This window comes from Nymphaea colorata, chromosome 14 (assembly GCF_008831285.2).
Source record: "Nymphaea colorata isolate Beijing-Zhang1983 chromosome 14, ASM883128v2, whole genome shotgun sequence".
Lineage (NCBI taxonomy): Eukaryota > Viridiplantae > Streptophyta > Magnoliopsida > Nymphaeales > Nymphaeaceae > Nymphaea > Nymphaea colorata.
In genome coordinates, this window is record NC_045151.1 from 6,674,175 (window position 1) to 6,691,395 (window position 17,221).

General features: G+C 37.6%; 1 protein-coding gene across 2 annotated transcripts; it reads right to left on the reverse strand.

Moving 5' to 3' along the window:
• Positions 1–486: 486 nt before the first annotated feature.
• On the reverse strand, positions 487–9,212 carry LOC116267522 (protein PAT1 homolog 1-like). Of its 2 annotated transcripts, XR_004175601.2 has the most exons (6): positions 8,580–9,212; positions 7,790–7,944; positions 5,718–5,774; positions 3,820–3,889; positions 1,028–3,235; positions 487–849 (listed from the first exon to the last, which is right to left on the reverse strand). XR_004175601.2 is itself a non-coding variant. In XM_031649283.2 (5 exons), the coding sequence occupies exons 1-5, from the start codon at positions 8,653–8,655 to the stop codon at positions 1,143–1,145; spliced, it is 2,451 nt and encodes an 816-aa protein (XP_031505143.1). In that variant the 5' UTR covers positions 8,656–9,212; the 3' UTR covers positions 487–1,142. The 2 variants fall into 2 exon arrangements, 1 of the variants encoding a protein (XP_031505143.1); XM_031649283.2 differs by having other exon boundaries at positions 487–3,235.
• Between the last annotated feature and the right edge of the window lie 8,009 nt (positions 9,213–17,221).

Consider the following 17,221-nt stretch of genomic DNA (forward strand, 5'->3'; position numbering starts at 1 on the left):
CGTAAAGCAAGGAATGAACAAGAGACTGTAAAACTGCACGGTCAAATTGTTAGTGCTACATAAGTGCTAACAAAGCTCAGTCTGTTCAGTACGGACAAAGCCAAGCACCATAGACTGGCGACCAAGAGGCACACAGCCCGCACCAAATATAGAAGCAGAAACAGAAACAGAAACAAACGGAATACCAAACCCAGCCAGTACCAAGGAAACCAACGAAACTGCAGCAGCATCTCACGAGATGGACAACGCGTATGGTCAATAACTTTGGGAAACACAACACCTTGGCAGCCATGCACGACATATCAGCATATGGCAATCAAGCGAATAGAACCTGGAAAATTACCAGATTCAAGCAACTTAACAGAAAAGGGAAAACTGAAGTTACCAATCCAGCAAGCATTGAAACTTGCAAATATAGACAGTGCTGGGAAGGGTATGGTACAAATTATTCTGCAAAATAGGCCTCATTACTATCACTTGCACCAATTTTAACACTAAATAGGATTTTGTTCTATCATCACCAATCACAAGTTCATAACAGAGAATATCTGACCATCTCTACACTGGGTTACCAGGAAAAAAGAGGGAAAAAGAACATCTTAAAATTTCTACTGTCAAGTGGTACAGAGCGCTGAACTCCCTCCAACAATTACAAGGAGGACTGGTTGCACTCCAATTTACATCACAGTCAAAAACATAGGAATGATGCTTCAATAACCCTCAATCTATTTCGTAAGTTCCCATTTTCTCCCAAAAAATAATTGAGAAAGAAAAAATAATAGTGAAGGGCATCCTATTCGGGCCCGGTCCCTGCATCCCTGTACATCTCCTGTTCCTAGTTTCACTTGTCTGCAGTTTCAAATTCAGAGCATCAAAATACAGCTCTTCATGAAGATTTTCCAAGACAACCAGCCTCAAATCATTCCTTTTGTTCGCTTATAACATAAAGATATTACACATTGCAGTATTATAGGTTTTAATTAACTGAAAATAGATAAGAAAGGAAGGTCCTTGATATAACTTATACCTTCAGTTCCTTGCCCCCATGAATCAGAAGTTGCCCAAGCTGTCTTGACAGCAGATTGATGGTCAAAAGACCAGATCACATCACACCGTTTCCATGACATTGAAGCATCAAAATTTTACCCTGGTACAGATTCTGAGCTCATGTGCCCACCACTACCATGTGAATTGAAACCAGAAACTGGCATTGACCTCTGTGCAAAGTCCAACAACAACTTGCGCTGATGGTCATTCGTGTGAGGAAGGCTTGCCCTCAGCAATTCAATTGGCATCTCTCTGCTTATTGCTCTTGCTGCCTCAGTCCCAATAATGGGTGTGCTCGCAGCCTGTATCATCAATGAATGCATGATGCTGTCGTACTTGCTTAGGCAGTACTTAGTGAGCAACTCAAAGAAAGCATTAAAGGAAGCCTGCCAAAGTGTGCGGTTGGATACAGTATATGTGGCAGCAATAAGAGGGCTTGTAAGGAGATCTGTAGCTCTCTCCAGAACAGATTTCAAGATGACAGTAGCACCATCACCAGCAGAACTACGAAGTGGTCGTAGAGGCGGTTGCTCCGAGGAACATGCAACAGCAGCAAGGCACGCACTCAAGGCATTGAGATCCATGCTGTGTACACATGTAGAAACAGTCTTAGCAAGTGCAATGGTGGTTTCTGCAGCACTTGGATCTAAGGCTAGGCCACCAAACAGAAACCTCAGATGCTGGAAAATAGCCATTGAAACAATTCGCGTGAGCTCCCCACCAGGGACAAGAAGCTGGAGATACCTAGCAAGAAGCTTCCGGCCCTTGGGGAGAGATATTAAGCGCAAGAACACAAGATCATCTTTTCGCGCCAAACTAACTGGATGGCTGCCTTTACCAGAACCAAGTGGGTCAACCAGTTGGAGAGAGGCAGCAAGGCCCTCTAACAGAACTTGCCGCCTACGCCGAAGTTGGACACCACCATCTTGTGGCTGACTGGACTGTAGAAGCCTGTCAATATCATCAATATCGAGGAGGAGATACATGCCATCTTCAATCATGATCCTTGCTGCAAGCATCGGTTCTTGCTCGAGAGGTTTTTCTGTAGGCTTCTGATCAAAGATACCATCACTTGAAGCTGAAGGTGGGTCTACATCAAGCAACGGCCTGGGTCTTCGGATGGAGGAAAATGGGATGCGTCCAAGAGCATCAACTGGAAGGTAATTACGCAGTTCGGAGGTTGACCGACCACGTGAAGGCACATCCCTCAAATTGGAAGGACAAAAATGGTGTTTGAGTCGTGATCCAGCAGACTTCTTTGCTATGCATGCTTGATGGTAGTAATCATCCACATAAGGATCATTACTGTGAGTAGCAGCATGCTGCATCCTGAGAATGCTCTCAATTTCCTCAGCAGACATGTACTTTGAGCGAAAGTGCAAATATCCACTATCACTTCTTTGGCTTCCTGAATCAGAGCTTGGTTGTGAAAATCGCATGCTACTTGCTTGTTGTCGCCCTCGTTGAGATGATTTATACCTCTGTTCTCTCAGATCTGACATCCCGAGTATGTTTTCATATTTATTTATCACATGACGGGGAGGAGACAAATGTGCATTAAACATGTGCTGATGAAAGGGAGGATAATGTGCCATTGATTGTTGAATTGGATGCAGTCTTTGCTGCAACTGTGATGACATCAATCCGTTGCTTGGCAACTGCTGAGGAACTACACCAGGTAAAAGTGCCAGATGATTTTCTGAGAGCATGCTACCTTGGTTCATCCAATGATTTTGCTGAGTTCTATGGTTGAAGGGATGACTAGAGATATTAAACTGAGGTGTGCCACCGCTGTAAGGTAATCCCTGCGGAAGGCTCCCAGACAAATGAAGACTAGGGAATGAGGAGAAACTTGACCCAGACAACGGTCCAGGAGGCCCTGGAGAAAGAGATGTCATACTGGAAAGCAGGGATTGACTAGGTGAAGCATGGCCACGAGCTCCAGGTGGAGGATACGAACTGAATGACGACTTGGGCACAAGGATGGGTTCTGAAAGCGGATAATGTTCTGGCTGTTGGGGGTAAGATGAAGTTCTGTACAATTGTTGTTTGGGTTCAGTCAGTTGAGCAGAGGGCGGATGGGGTTGGGACCACCATCGCTTTGTACGTGTACTATCAGCTTCCAAAGTATGTTGATCTAACCAAGACGAAATGTCTGGCTCCTGTGTCCAATCAGTTGTGGATGAACCTGAAAGAAAACCTTCAAGGTCAGTACCATCGTCACATATTATGTACGGGTATCACACGGCAAGGAATTTCTCGGGTATAATACAGCAAAGTTGTATATATCAGAAAAATCTCTGAAAAATCTCAGAAAATTTAAAAAAAAAATAAAAATATTAAAAAATAACCTGAAAATTATATAAAAATAAAATAAATCAGAATTTAATAAAAAATACGGAAAACACAAAAATTATATTCTGACATTTTAAAAAAAGCATTTTATTGCTGTTTTACACTGCTGACTTATTTTTGGCATATTTAATACATCTTTCGATTAAGACGCGATATTTGTGACAGTGGTCAGTACAATTAGAAACAGAACAATTGTAAGGAAATGATCAAAAGACCAAAACCTAATTTAGATTGGTAAAACATCAAGAGTTGACATTGCAAATATCCTATTCAGAATCAGAACTTGTGCACAGATTTTCTCCCCCAGGGATAAGGATGAAATAAGGGTTGGGAGAATAGAGATTATATGACAGATGATCATACATGATGGCACCTTAAATAAAAAACAAAAGGGGTAAAGTGAACACTCTCACTTACTTTCTCTAGACAAGAATCCACGATCTCCAATGCTTTCTAAGCTCCTCCGTTCACTACCTCTTCTGCTTAGCTGTGAGGGTAGTTAAACAGATTAGCAGATGAACCAGAAGACATGATCAAAGCAAAAGCAAAGGATATATATTTACAGAAACAAAAATGCGAGTATTGAACTTCAAATTCATAAAATAAAAAATATGTCTCAGTTTCCAAGAACAGCTAGAGGACAAAAAAGTCTTACATATTGGCCAGTCTATGCAACAGAGTACATATTTTGGTTTTGTCTCCCACTGCTTAAATTCTCACAAGTTACATGAATGTTATTTCTCCATTAGCAAGTTCATAAAAATAAATAGTTCACCTTACAAATAGAAACCATGTCAAAACACTAGCTAAGCAACTAAATGGCCAAAATTATCCCAATTATAATTTGCATACTTTAAGCCTGAATTGATTTCTGGTGGTACAGTTGGTTGTTTCTGCATTTTACCAAACAGTTACTGCAATACAAGCAATTCCAGGTCACATGTCATGTAAATGATCATGTGGAGAAAATACATAAAAGATCATAAGCTAAAAGAACAAACTGCGAACAGGGCCCCAAACGCATGGAACCACTGCACAATAACAAACAAGGATTGACTCTGAAATACTGCCAGTGCTTACTCTAGCCATTACAAACTAAAATAACATATCCAAACTCATCATAAATTAATAATCACATATTCAATACGATGTACAGAGTAGTGACAATTGCAGTTAGTTGAGTTGAGCATCAATTTAGACCAAACTGAAGCTCTTGCACCCTGGCCTTGCTAACTAGCTTCATTTGGTCAGGGTGAAAAATAACAAGCCCAATAAGTTATATAATAGGCTTGATGGACAAAGGACAATCTGATATAAAAAATGCCCTTAAACAACCACTAAAAGGTAATCACGTTGTTCAAATTGAGTCATGAACATCACCATAAACTTTGCAATATTTTCAAAAATGTCATGACATTAACAGGAAAAGAAATAAAAAAGGAAAAAAAATCTGAAAAAAGCGTCTATTTAAAAAAAATGTGAAAAATATATTTATTATCATGGGTTAGTGATAATAACCTTTTTTCCTGCTTTGATCATGGGTTAGGAAAAAGCGTCATTTTTCCTGCTTTGATCGCTTTTCTCTTTTTCAAGGTTAGTGACAACATGGGTTCAGCTTTAACCTTAAATTAAATCATCTATTATCATTCCTATCATCATTAATGCATTATGTTATCATTTTATATAGTTTTTTTAATGTGTTTTATCAGTTTTTCATTTGTTTTTTCTTTAACTTAGTTTTTAGTATTTTTTCATTTTTCAAAATTTTGCCAAAATTTTTGCAAGAAAAACAACTTTGCCAAAAAGTACCTAAAAAAAATCTCGCTGTTAAAAACCTGAGAATGATATTTTTCGCTATTTGTGGCTATGATCACCAATATTAATAACAGAAAATTTAAGGAAATGAGGTATAAAGTATAAACCCCAAAGATACAAATGCTTAAACATCTTATATGATGTGAAGAAGCTATTCTTGATGTGCATTTATAAACAAATCATACCTTTCCAATTCTCTTTTCAACAGGAACTATTTTCAAAAAAATGTTAAGAAGCACCCAGAGACAACCCTTGGTCACGATATCCCAATAATGAGATTCAGGATATGAGCTTGTGACTCCTGAACTTCAACAGAATCTTGAGATGACCCTCATAAGTCGTAACAAGCATAGAATAAACACAGGCGAAGGATATATGTATATTATGGAATATACTAAAAATAACATGAAGCAAACTATTATTTCCAAATAAATCCACCTAGATGCATGTTCAGTTTACAAATACTCAAGAATCAGTTCCTGAAAATTAAGAAAGCAAACCTTCATAAAGGTAGCAGTGAGATCATCAATCTCCGCAAGAGTTTCCAAACCTTCAATCTGCAAACACAGAACCAGAATAAACTGTGAGAAAATAAACCACAAGAAAAATTTAACTCAGAATATCCATTGAAGAAATTATAAAGTGGCCCCAACAATCTAGAAGACTACAATGAGACCTTCCAGAGACACTTTTAGCATAGCTGCACATGCAATATGGCATTGTCACAGAAAACGCATATAATTTGGCAATTTGCCAAAAAACAGTCAGCCATATAAAACGTGAAAAAAATGTCTTTTAAGAAAAGAAACAGAAAATAAAAAACGTGAAAAAAAACGCATTATAAGTGTTTTTTTCGTATTTTTTATTATTTTTTTATTTTTAATAATTTTCAGAATTTATTAAACGTTTTAAATTTTTTAAAAATTTGCCGAGATTTTCTCAAGATATACAACTTTGCCGTATTATACCTAAGAAATTTCTCACCATATAACACGCATACACATTTTTTGGGACAATGTAATATGGATTCGCAAATAACTAAGTTCAACATGGAGTTCCATTTTCAGTTCTTAAATGCATGTGCCTCCACATTCATATTGTATGTATATTTATGACTTGTTTCCTATGTGTTTGTTCACATACGTGTACGCATAAGAGCAGCATGTTATGGCAAAATTGACTTAGTGTTTTGTGCAAACTGTGAAGTACATTTTATCCCTGGCTTTTCAGGCTTTGCAATAAAATGTCATTGGCCTCATCGTTAAACTTACCCTGTTTAATTAATAAGCATGGTCAAATTCTTCTGGAATTACCATTAAACCTCATTGCACTTAGTTTTAAACACTTACTATATTCTACAATCTATATGAAGGCTTTTTTTAGGAGAAAGTGGTCGTCTCGTGAACACTTAACATCTGCTGTCTGAAAGGGAAAACACTTTCACACCAAGGATGACTTTGCAAAGGCTAAGCAGTAAGGAAGAACCACTTTACAAAATCGTACAAAGCAGGAAATTTCACATAGCTACCATTGAATGAGAATTGCTTCGCCAAAAGTCCACAAAATGTTTAACTGAACCACAAATTTCACTACTTAATTAGAAATTGAAGCCAGTGTCAGAAATACATTTCCATCACCAAAAATAAGTATCAAAAATACCAGATATGGCAAAAAGACAAAAATGTCAACGACTCAACTTGCTTAGAGAGAGGGAAAGGGAGGAGGGAGAAAGAGAAATAGAGAGATTCAACATGTGTCACTGTATCCTCGTCCTAACTCCTAAACACTTACAGGGATAGAAGGACAGTAAACTAGGGAAGGGAAATGAATTCCTTGTTTTGCAGGTAGATGAGAATAGGACAAAACAGCAGGACCAGCTGGATACACAAAAATAGGTGACAGATAAAAATAATAAATATCCCACTTTGATTGATACAGAACCATTTTAATGGTATATCTAGATCCAGTAGGACCAGTACAATATCAATTTTTCTATTTGTCAGATGCCAGTTTTATGAGTTGTTTCTCATGCATGCCATAGATCTTGCATGTTGAGTTCAGTTTCGCCCGCTCCCGATCAATGTTGTAAATGTAAGTGATTACTTCTTTCTTCATTCCTACCATCTCATGCTAATCGCCGAGATCTCCAAACAGATAACTGCTACTATCAATAAAAATTGTAAATTAACTTAAGACCAACAGAGACCATTGAAGATTGAACCATTTCCCAGTGAAACATCAGTCAAAACATCAATGGAAAAGCATGAAGTGGGAATGACCGATGTTGGAAATACTCAAGCAGGCAATATAGGAAAGCATAAAGCGGTGGAGTAGTTTGGTCAAATTGAAAGGCAACGACAATAATAACAAAAGAAGCAACGCAAGTCAAAAGAACAAGAAAATAACTGTCACCTAAGAACTTCTTGGTATGAAAAAATAGAAGACTGCAATACTAGGAAAACATTAAGAAAATATATACAAGAAATTTAACAAGCCTGAAGACTGAATTTACATTTATATGGTATAACAGACCAACTGTACATAAATTTCATTTTCATATGCAAAATCTCACCTCCTCTCTTTCTCCAATCGAAGAAAACCTAAATTCTTCCTCATCAAAGCCAGTAAATGGTGTACTGTCATCCTCATTTAGCCCGCCTAGTTCAATATCTTCTGTCACATCTTTACCGAAAAATGCATATTGGGAAGCATCAAAGTGGGCATGTTCTGCAAGATTACGGAACAAAGATAAGATGTTAGACTTCATTAACTTACATCCATATCCAACAAATACATACAAGTTATATCGGATTGCCATCATACTAGCACCATTGCAAGTTAGTTAGAGAAAATAATGAAAGCATCACAAGAACAAAAATGAAGGGAAAAAAATGAACGTTTGATGTGGAAAACAATATAGAATTTATTTTGTGATGAGATCTCAAAAAATTACATGAAACGGGATCCAGTGATATAATACCGACAAAATAGTTGCTCAGAAAAGAGAAAAACTCTGTAAAGGTAAGTGCTGCCCCGAACAATATTTTCAATTTGTGGATTCCGGTGGACGGACATAGCACATCCAAGCTGGTGATACCAATCATGCGGAACAACTAAATTTCCCACAAACCACAGCGCTTACAGTCATATGACGTGCATGCAAAGATAAAACAAGATTAACATACAGGAGCCAACTCCGAGCACAAAATGGAAAAACATTCAATGAAACAATTCTCTGATGCTCATGGAGGCACAGTAACAGGGATGGCTACAAGCTAAGAAGACCACCAAAGTGTTTAACACGGAGAGAAAGAGAAAGAGAAAGAGAAAAAGAGAGAGAGAGAGAGAGAGAGAGAGAGCACCTGAGGGATCCCCAAGGAATTCCTTGAAATCTTTCTGGTTTTTCTCAAAGAGACCAGCACCACCAAATCCCTCCATACGTATTACCTAAAACCTGAAAAACCCTAACGCCAAAGTTATCACACAAGGAACCCTAGCTCCATAAATTGATTTTCCACCTAAGGAGACATCAGGCGGCAACCCAGAAACATCGCCAGAAGGGGGAAAACAGACACCGGGTTTCCTGCACCATGCATCGGAAATACACACCAAGCAAGAAGAACAAACTTGATAGCAAGAAGATTCTCGAGACAAGACCAAACACCACACGGTACGGAGAGAGCGAAGGACGCGATTGGACGGAGCCAAAAGAGAGAAGAAGCAAAGGGAGTGTAGAAGTAGACCACTGGAAATAAATTGGGTGGGTCTCTCTATATTCTGAGATCTCGAGATAACAAGGAGAAAGAGAGAGAGAGGAGGGCTGGGCAAAGAGAGAGGAAGGTTGGGCGAAACTCGCCCCTTTTTAGTTTTTAATTTCGGTTTCGTATTTTCGGTGCCCAAGAAACCCTTCGGAGAAACGTTAGTAGTAGTAGTAGTAGAGAGAGAGAGAGAGAGGAGGTGGGGATAAAGATAGTGGGGGGGAAGAGGAGAAAGGTGGAGGGATCGAGGTCGGTCGGAAAGCGAGAGGAAAGTGGGCGAAAGGGGCCGCTAAGTGTCAAATTTATTGCACTTCTAATTATCATGCAGGACATGACCACCGATTAGAGAGAGAATGGACGGCATATGATTTGTTTGTCGTTTTCTCAGTCGAATTTAAAATCTTTTTTTAATTATTTATAGGTAAGCATGTGTAGATTATTAGTTTTTTTATTTTACATATACAAATAAAATATATTTAAACTGTTTTTAGATTGTAACACCATTCATTATTCATCATGTGGACTAATGTTTTATGTTTTTTATTTCATTTTACTTGGAAAAACCACTCTATGCTGAAAACTATGGGATATAAAAACGCTTTCCTCATTTGCCTGCCCCTCTCTCTAGTCCTTTGTACATGTCCTTAAAATTTGAACCAGCCATTTAGTCCCTGCTAATTGCATCATGTCCCTTGGTGTTATTGAAAAAAAATTTCCAAAACAGCATGAGAAACATATTTTAGCTTGTCTACATAGAAATGTATTATATCATAGAATTTAAAGAAAATATAACTTTTGATATATATATATATATATATATATATATAGAGAGAGAGAGAGAGAGAGAGAGAGAGAGAGCTGTCAAAAAAAGAGAGTTAGAGAAGAGATCATCAACCCTAGTGTAGTGCTTAAGGGAGATAGGAAGGAAGGGAGAGGCAGTTGTTGGACAACAGCAGTGATCATCATCTGGTAGGGCGGGCAGGCGAGACCATAAGGTCTATGCAAGGAAGTTCGAAACTCTCTCTCTTTCAACCTGAAATCCATCGATTTCACTGCCTTCATGAATTTAAAATCTGTGAATCTCAATTTGACAGCCCTATCTCCCAACAAGATATGAAATCTAGGCCATTGGGTAGCTCCCGAAAGTCTGACCTCTTAGAACAAATGCTTTAACAAACAAAAGATCTCTCTTTGGATACTTTCGACAAAATTGGAACAAACGAAATGATAGGAAACACTTTTTCGACCCCTTAAAGACAATACCATGTGAAAGCTGGGACAGGAAAAAGGCCAGACTGGACATCACCACGATTATTTATCACACAACAACGACACGCATTAAACATTGAAACTCAAAACATTTCATCCCTACCTTAGTTTAATATCAACAGTTGATTTTTTTTATCATTAAATACATTTAAACATGAAAAATTCCCAAAAGTAGATTCCACTCAACAACTTCTACGTCACCAATATAGATCAAGCATGCCTATGTACTAATCAATGTGTTGTTGCAAGTCATCTAGTTTAGTTTAGGACCCACATGATACTGGTTTTGTTACTTTAAAATGATCCCCAAGAGAGTAAAATGTGTAATGATATTTTTCCATTGGATTCAATGGAAAGCTTGACAAAGGGAGGAAAAGAAGACTATTTCAGCCCTCTTCTTTGGATAACTTGTCTCCTTAGTTATGGTCTTGCTACCGTATTGCCAGTCAGACATGTGAGCCTTGGTGTGTACTCTTGAGAGTACTAGCCAAATGCCATTGGATGCTTGTCTAGTTGTAAATGTTCAATTGGATCTCTGAAAGGTGGCCAAATTGATGTTAATCTTAAGCGGGTTTGGTTGACCCACACCAGAAACTGTCACAAGCTAGTTTGACCAACTCATATCTGACATTGTCAAGTCCTTTTACACTGAAATTCATGTAATCCCTTCATTTTGTTTCTTGTTCGCATACATATCATTTTCCTATGCTAGATATTTAGACCCTCACTTTGGTAGATATTACAATAATATTCCTCTCATGGCATCCATTCATTAATTGCTAGATTACTGTCTGAAAAACATATGTGAGAGAGAGAGATTAACAACATACCCATTTCCCAATACATAAGGGTGTGTTTGCTCCACTGGAAATGCACTGTACAGCAAGAATTGTGATTCAAATTTTGAGTGGATCCCCTGTTCAAGCAAACATTGGATGGTTTTTTCAACTGTTGGTGGTGGAAACCGGGATATGCATCCCAAATCCTCGTCCCACCCAGGATGGAACAAGGATGCACAGTTAATTTTTTTTTACCATTGAAACTTGGGCAACGATGCTGCAATGTCCACTATAACAAAATGTAGCTCTTGAAACTCACAATGGCAGTTGTCCTCCCTTTTGTACAATGTTACTATAGGTCCCGTTGCAAAAATTTGAACAGCATGACAACTTAGTCTGATTTGCGAGACAAACTAAGTTGTTGCTGGTTATACATGTAAGAAAACCTGAGTGGTAGATGAATTTGTACAGCTCAGCTGGCACAAATTTTGTCTTCCTCTCTTCCCCCGCCCTCTCACTTTTTATTTGCTTTGCGCCTCTCTCTCTCTCTCTCTCTCTCTCTCTCTCTCTCTCTCTCTCTCTCTCTCTCTCTCGTTTGTGCTGTCAAAGGAAAAAAAATTCCAATCCCTTCCAAACTTTAGTTAGATATTTAATTCTCACTTTGGTGACATACTCACAAGCCAAAGCAGGTTATATACATTGCCTAATTTCATGTGCCATTTTAAGTATGATAGAAAAAACCCATAATTAATACAAAAAAGAAACTTTTTGAAAACTAAAACTGCAACCAGAAGATTTGAGGATTCAATAAAGGTAAAATTTTTCAGTCCGTATACACATATTGTGATGACCAATATACCTCTTTAAGTAGTAAAAAAGCGTTTTCATTTTTTGTCTCGCTCATAGTGTTGTCTCATTATCTCTTAAATATTTTTTATTATCTCATAAACATTATCTCATAAAAAAATTACTATTTCATCAGCCACTTGTCTCATACATTAACTCGGAAGCCAAATCAGCGCCAAGGTGGGTCAAAGGCGAATCAGCTGGTGCACTCGATAGATACTATGCCCCTTGGTTGATGGCGGGAATGATGTGAGTAGCCCATATGTAAAGTTGTTGTTGATAAAAAATACCCTTTGGTGGTGAAAAGAGTGTGCCCTAAGGTGGACGGCGGGAATGATGCGAGAAGCCCATACGTGAAAAAGGGAAAAGAAAGTTCGTCGGTTGTGGAGCAGAGGCTTCTCCATAATGGAAAGAAAGACTCTATGGCAAGAGAGAAGAAGACAATGGATGCTTGAAATTTCTCTAGCTTTGCAATGACGAGGATGCATTTTGCCAGAAAACTAGCTGACAACTCTAGAAAACAAGCTATTGTTTCAATGTGAATACATTCGGCCAGAAAACCAGCCGGTGAGTTTAGGGAACCAATAGGTGAGTCTGGGACACGTTCCAGGAAACTTAGGGACAATCTACTTTTTTTTTACATTGAAGACTTCCTCTCTCGCAAGCAAGTAACCAATATTAGTCTGAATTATTTTGTTGACCTTTTAGAGTGTAAGCATTAGCTAGGCCTTGGAAGGTATCATACAAGAGCAGATTCTGTGGTACGTATCTTTCATTTTGTTATATTTCATTACGTAACCTGCATGTTGGGAAAAGTACGATCATACTGATGGATGTATAATAACATGTTATGTCCTTTCCATTGATGGACAATACTGTGGCCTTGATGACAGATGTCATAGAAAATGTTTCAAAAATTAAGAAATAACTCATCGCTAAAGTTGAAATTTTTGTTCTTCTTTCTGTAGTTGCCTAAATTTGTTGCTCTTATTTTACCTTAATTTGGTTGCTCTCTAACACATGTATGTTTCAAGTTTTATTTCCTTCTGTGTGATAGAAAAAGTACATTGAGTGTTATATGTCATCCACAACGTGAAAAAACATGTGTGGATATATGATCCATGCATAGGCTACGGCGACTACCAAATTGTGGAAGACCTCTACATACTGGTATGCAGTTTAATCTGAACTGTTGGTAAGATAACTTCTGTTTCATGTTTAAGAAGTTTTGGCTTTTTTGCAAAAAAAATTCTTCAAACATGTCTTTGACATCAAAACATTTGACGACTATAAAATTTTATCAGTAAAATGTCTACATCAAAGAAACAACTATGACTACAGTGTGTTCGTAATAAAATACATGCAGGAGATAGCGTTTGGAAGGAAACCTGGTTCATCCAAGCTGATGTTACCAATAGCATTAGAAGATCTTTTGGAAACTTACTTCAAATAAGTAAGTGTGCTAAAATTTGAATAATATCGTCTTTGTAACGATTTATGATAATTATTGCGCCCTTGTAACCATTTCTTTTAATTAACGCATTTGCAAACACAATGTTATCTCATTTCGGTCCTTTTGTTCGTTATTGCATAAACTCGTCGCTGTTTACTTATCATCTTTTTGATAGATACATTGTTATCCCATTCTCTCGTCTCCATATCCATGTATGTATTCTGTAGATGTGTTATCTTATTCTCTCGTCACCATGTTTCTTGTTGTATCCATTCATGTCCTTCCAATCATTATCTCATTCTCTAATTATGGTAAACTTGTTGTTATCTCATTCTTTCTTTATGTTAATTTTTTGCATTATTTGGTGTCCATTTATTTATCGCTTGCTTTGTAGAGTTGTTGTTTTCTCATTCGCTCGTCACCGTGTGTGTTCTTGTATCCATTCTAGCCCTTCTTATCATTATTTCATGAATTAGTCTCCATTTACTTAACATCTTCTTGGCAGACGCATTGTTAGCTTATTCTCTTGCCTCCATGCCCATTTACACATTCTATAGATGCGTTGTTATTTCATTTTCTCGTCACTGTGTGCCTTGTCGTATCCATTCATGTCTTTCCTATCGTTATGTCATTCTCTCGTTATGGTTGACTTGTTGTTATCTCATTATTTTGTTATGTTAATTTTTCGCATTATTGGGTGTCCACTTATCGCTTTCTTTGTAGACTCGTTATCTCATTCATTCGTCATCGTGTGTGTTGTTGTATCCATTCCGGCCCTTCATATTATTAAAGCATGAATTTGTCTTCGTTTACTTATAATATTCTTGGCAGACACGTTGTTATCTCTTTCTCTCAATTTTGTATGCATTTACGCATTGTAGACGTGTTGTTATCTCATTCTCTTGTCACCATGTGCATTGTTGTATTCGTTCAAGCCCTTCCTGTTGTTATCTCATTCTCTCGCTATGGAAGACTCATTGTTATCTCATTCTTTCGTTATCACCATTATTGGGTGTCCACTTACGTATTGCCACCATTGTAAAGTCATTATTATTTCATTCACTCATCACCATGTGCCTTGTTGTATTCATTCCGACCTTTAGCATATAACTAGGTTTGTGTGTAGTTATCACATTAATTTGTCTCCGTTTCAATGGCTGTTACAAAATCATTTATTGTATGGTACTTTGCAAGAGCAAGCTACTATTGGGAAGGACCAATTGAATCCATGTAGTACTATAACAATTAAACAAAATCGATTATCAAAATGTGCTTATAGTTCAATCATACAAAAATACATATAATAGAAAAAGACTTACTAGGAGTTTCGTGAAACCTCCGCGATCATATGCATCTTGCATATATGTGGATTGCATGAAAGTCTCAACTGCACTGTTTGTATATGAAACATAATCAACTTGTTGAGGATGATTTTCTTACTTGATTTTTCTAGTTCTGCCTCCTTTCTCCAACAGCTTTTTGTCCTACGCAAACTCCTATCGAGCTTCCTCTTGAAAGTAGTGACTAGTAGACTAGTGCCTCCTATATTTTACAACCTTCACCATGGCATTATCAAACACCATATTAGCAAAACCATGACTCATCTTCCTCTTTGAGGGATTTGGGGTGACGAGACCTACTGCTTCAAGCTGGCTTTTCATTGTCACGTTGCTATCATGACATAGAGTGAAATGTTCTCTACGACTACGTTCACCAACTATGTCATGTATTCATAAGCCCGGTCATTTCTTGTTGCTATGTCTACAACACATGTCAGTGTCCTGCATAAATGCCAGGACAGGCTGTAGGACTTATGACCATCACAGAAAGGAATTTGAAGACAAATCTTCATTAACTCCATCTTTAAATTTTAGGTCCATCTACCAAGGATGTATCTCTCTAGCAGTTCTCGGATGTTCTCTCGATCGAGAGTCTTTAGAGCATGGCAATACAAAATACCTTTTAAGTTCAAATTTCTTACAAGAACACTCGACATCATATGTTTCAATGTCGTAGGTCATGAAAACATCATTGATCTTAGTCGAATCTCTCTCCCTTTTTATCACAAGATATATGCGGCAACTTGATTGTTATATGTGTAATTCTATGTCACAATTAGTCACTTGAATGACCTATTCCTTTAACCATTCAAATGCAATTAGTGTGTACATAGTTGCAGCTCAATCAAGGTATTCAAACACAAGAGTTTAAGGCCGACATACAAATGCATTCACGTCTTCTTCAAGCTCACAGTACCTAAGACCATCCAAAAATCTGTCATAGTGTTCCATGAATCGAGATATTTGTAAGCAAGAATATAATCCCCTTTTCAGTGTAGCGTGCTTGCTCTTTACTCTCTGTGTGCTTATCATGCTTGCATAGAAGTCTTATCTTCTTCATTCCAACGCTCACTTTTTTTTGTCCTTATACAATTTTTTAAGCCAGTAGGTTATATGCTTCAATCATTTGTGTTCACATACATTCGAACATGTCACAACCTTTGCACTTAAGAATATAATTTGTAAAACTCTCCTTAAAGACAATCTTCTGATTCATTACATGTCCTATGAACTTTACTACATTTTGGAATATATGCCACAAACAATGATGTTCCTCTAGCCATATAGGAGATACTGCAGCTTCTATTGCACTGTCACCATCTATTAGTACAACTTTGAGGTCTTCCCCTTCATAACCATAGTGAATACCTTGAACAACCACTCAAACGTCTGATCAAAGTATAATGCACCATAAAAAAAGCAACTTTTCGAGTGATGCTTCACCTCCACAAACTGAGCAAAGGGCCACCAGTGGGTATTGACCTTTACAGTTGTGTCAAAAAATAAGCACATCACTGAAGGATCCATAATCCAGCCTAGACTTCAAATCTGTCCAAAAGACATTTGTAGCATAAGTATGCTTGTCCATCTGAATGGCATTGTAGAAACTTGTGCCTTTGTTTAATCTTTTCTGAATGGATTCGACCAATGTCATAATTTCTCCTCCTTTCATTGATTCTATCCTTTTTCACCTCAAGTGGTTTCTAAGATCCATGCATGTGAATGGAACATTCTCACAACCACTTTCTACTTTAACAAACACGTCATATGCCTTCTTTAGAGCTATACTTGCACCATCAGCTGACTCACTTATTTCAGCATGTGATGATGACAATTTGTAATGTGACCTTAACATGCGATTGAGAGAAGGTACCAATGGATGGTCGTGTTGAATCGTCACTGCGCGAATACAATATTTTTCATTTGGATGCCTTCTTAGCTCCAGATTGGCAGCATAACTGCACATTGTATCAATCTTGTGTTTAGTTACACATGGAACTAATCTCTTCCATCCTTCTTTCGAACAAACATATGACCTTCTCATGACCATGCCCTATGAGTTTCTCTCCATCCTACCTTTCCTTACGCTGAACCCCTGACAAAAAGCATAAAAATTGTAGAAACTGCATGTTGCATTCTCTATCTTGAATCCATTCTCATAGAAGGAGCACGTTCTTCGGGATCCTCCGTCTCAAACTCCATCCCTACAGTAGGACCACATTCTTTAAGATCCTCTGTCTCGAACTCCATTCCTATAGAAGGAGCATAGTCTTTGGGATACTTCATTTCTTCGCAGAGACACTCGATCTCTTATTCATCGTCATCCAATGATATAGATATTTCATATGTGCGCATCTACAATGCATAAAATCCATCAATCAAATAACATTTTAACATTATCTCACAAATTATTTATTTCATGCATAAATACCTTCTATCAAATAACATTCAACATTACCTCATCATAAAGTCCATCGATCAATAACAAACCTTATCTCACGCCATTTAGTTAATGTTATCCCATGTAAAAGCGTTGTTATCTCTTTCTCTCGTTACCAT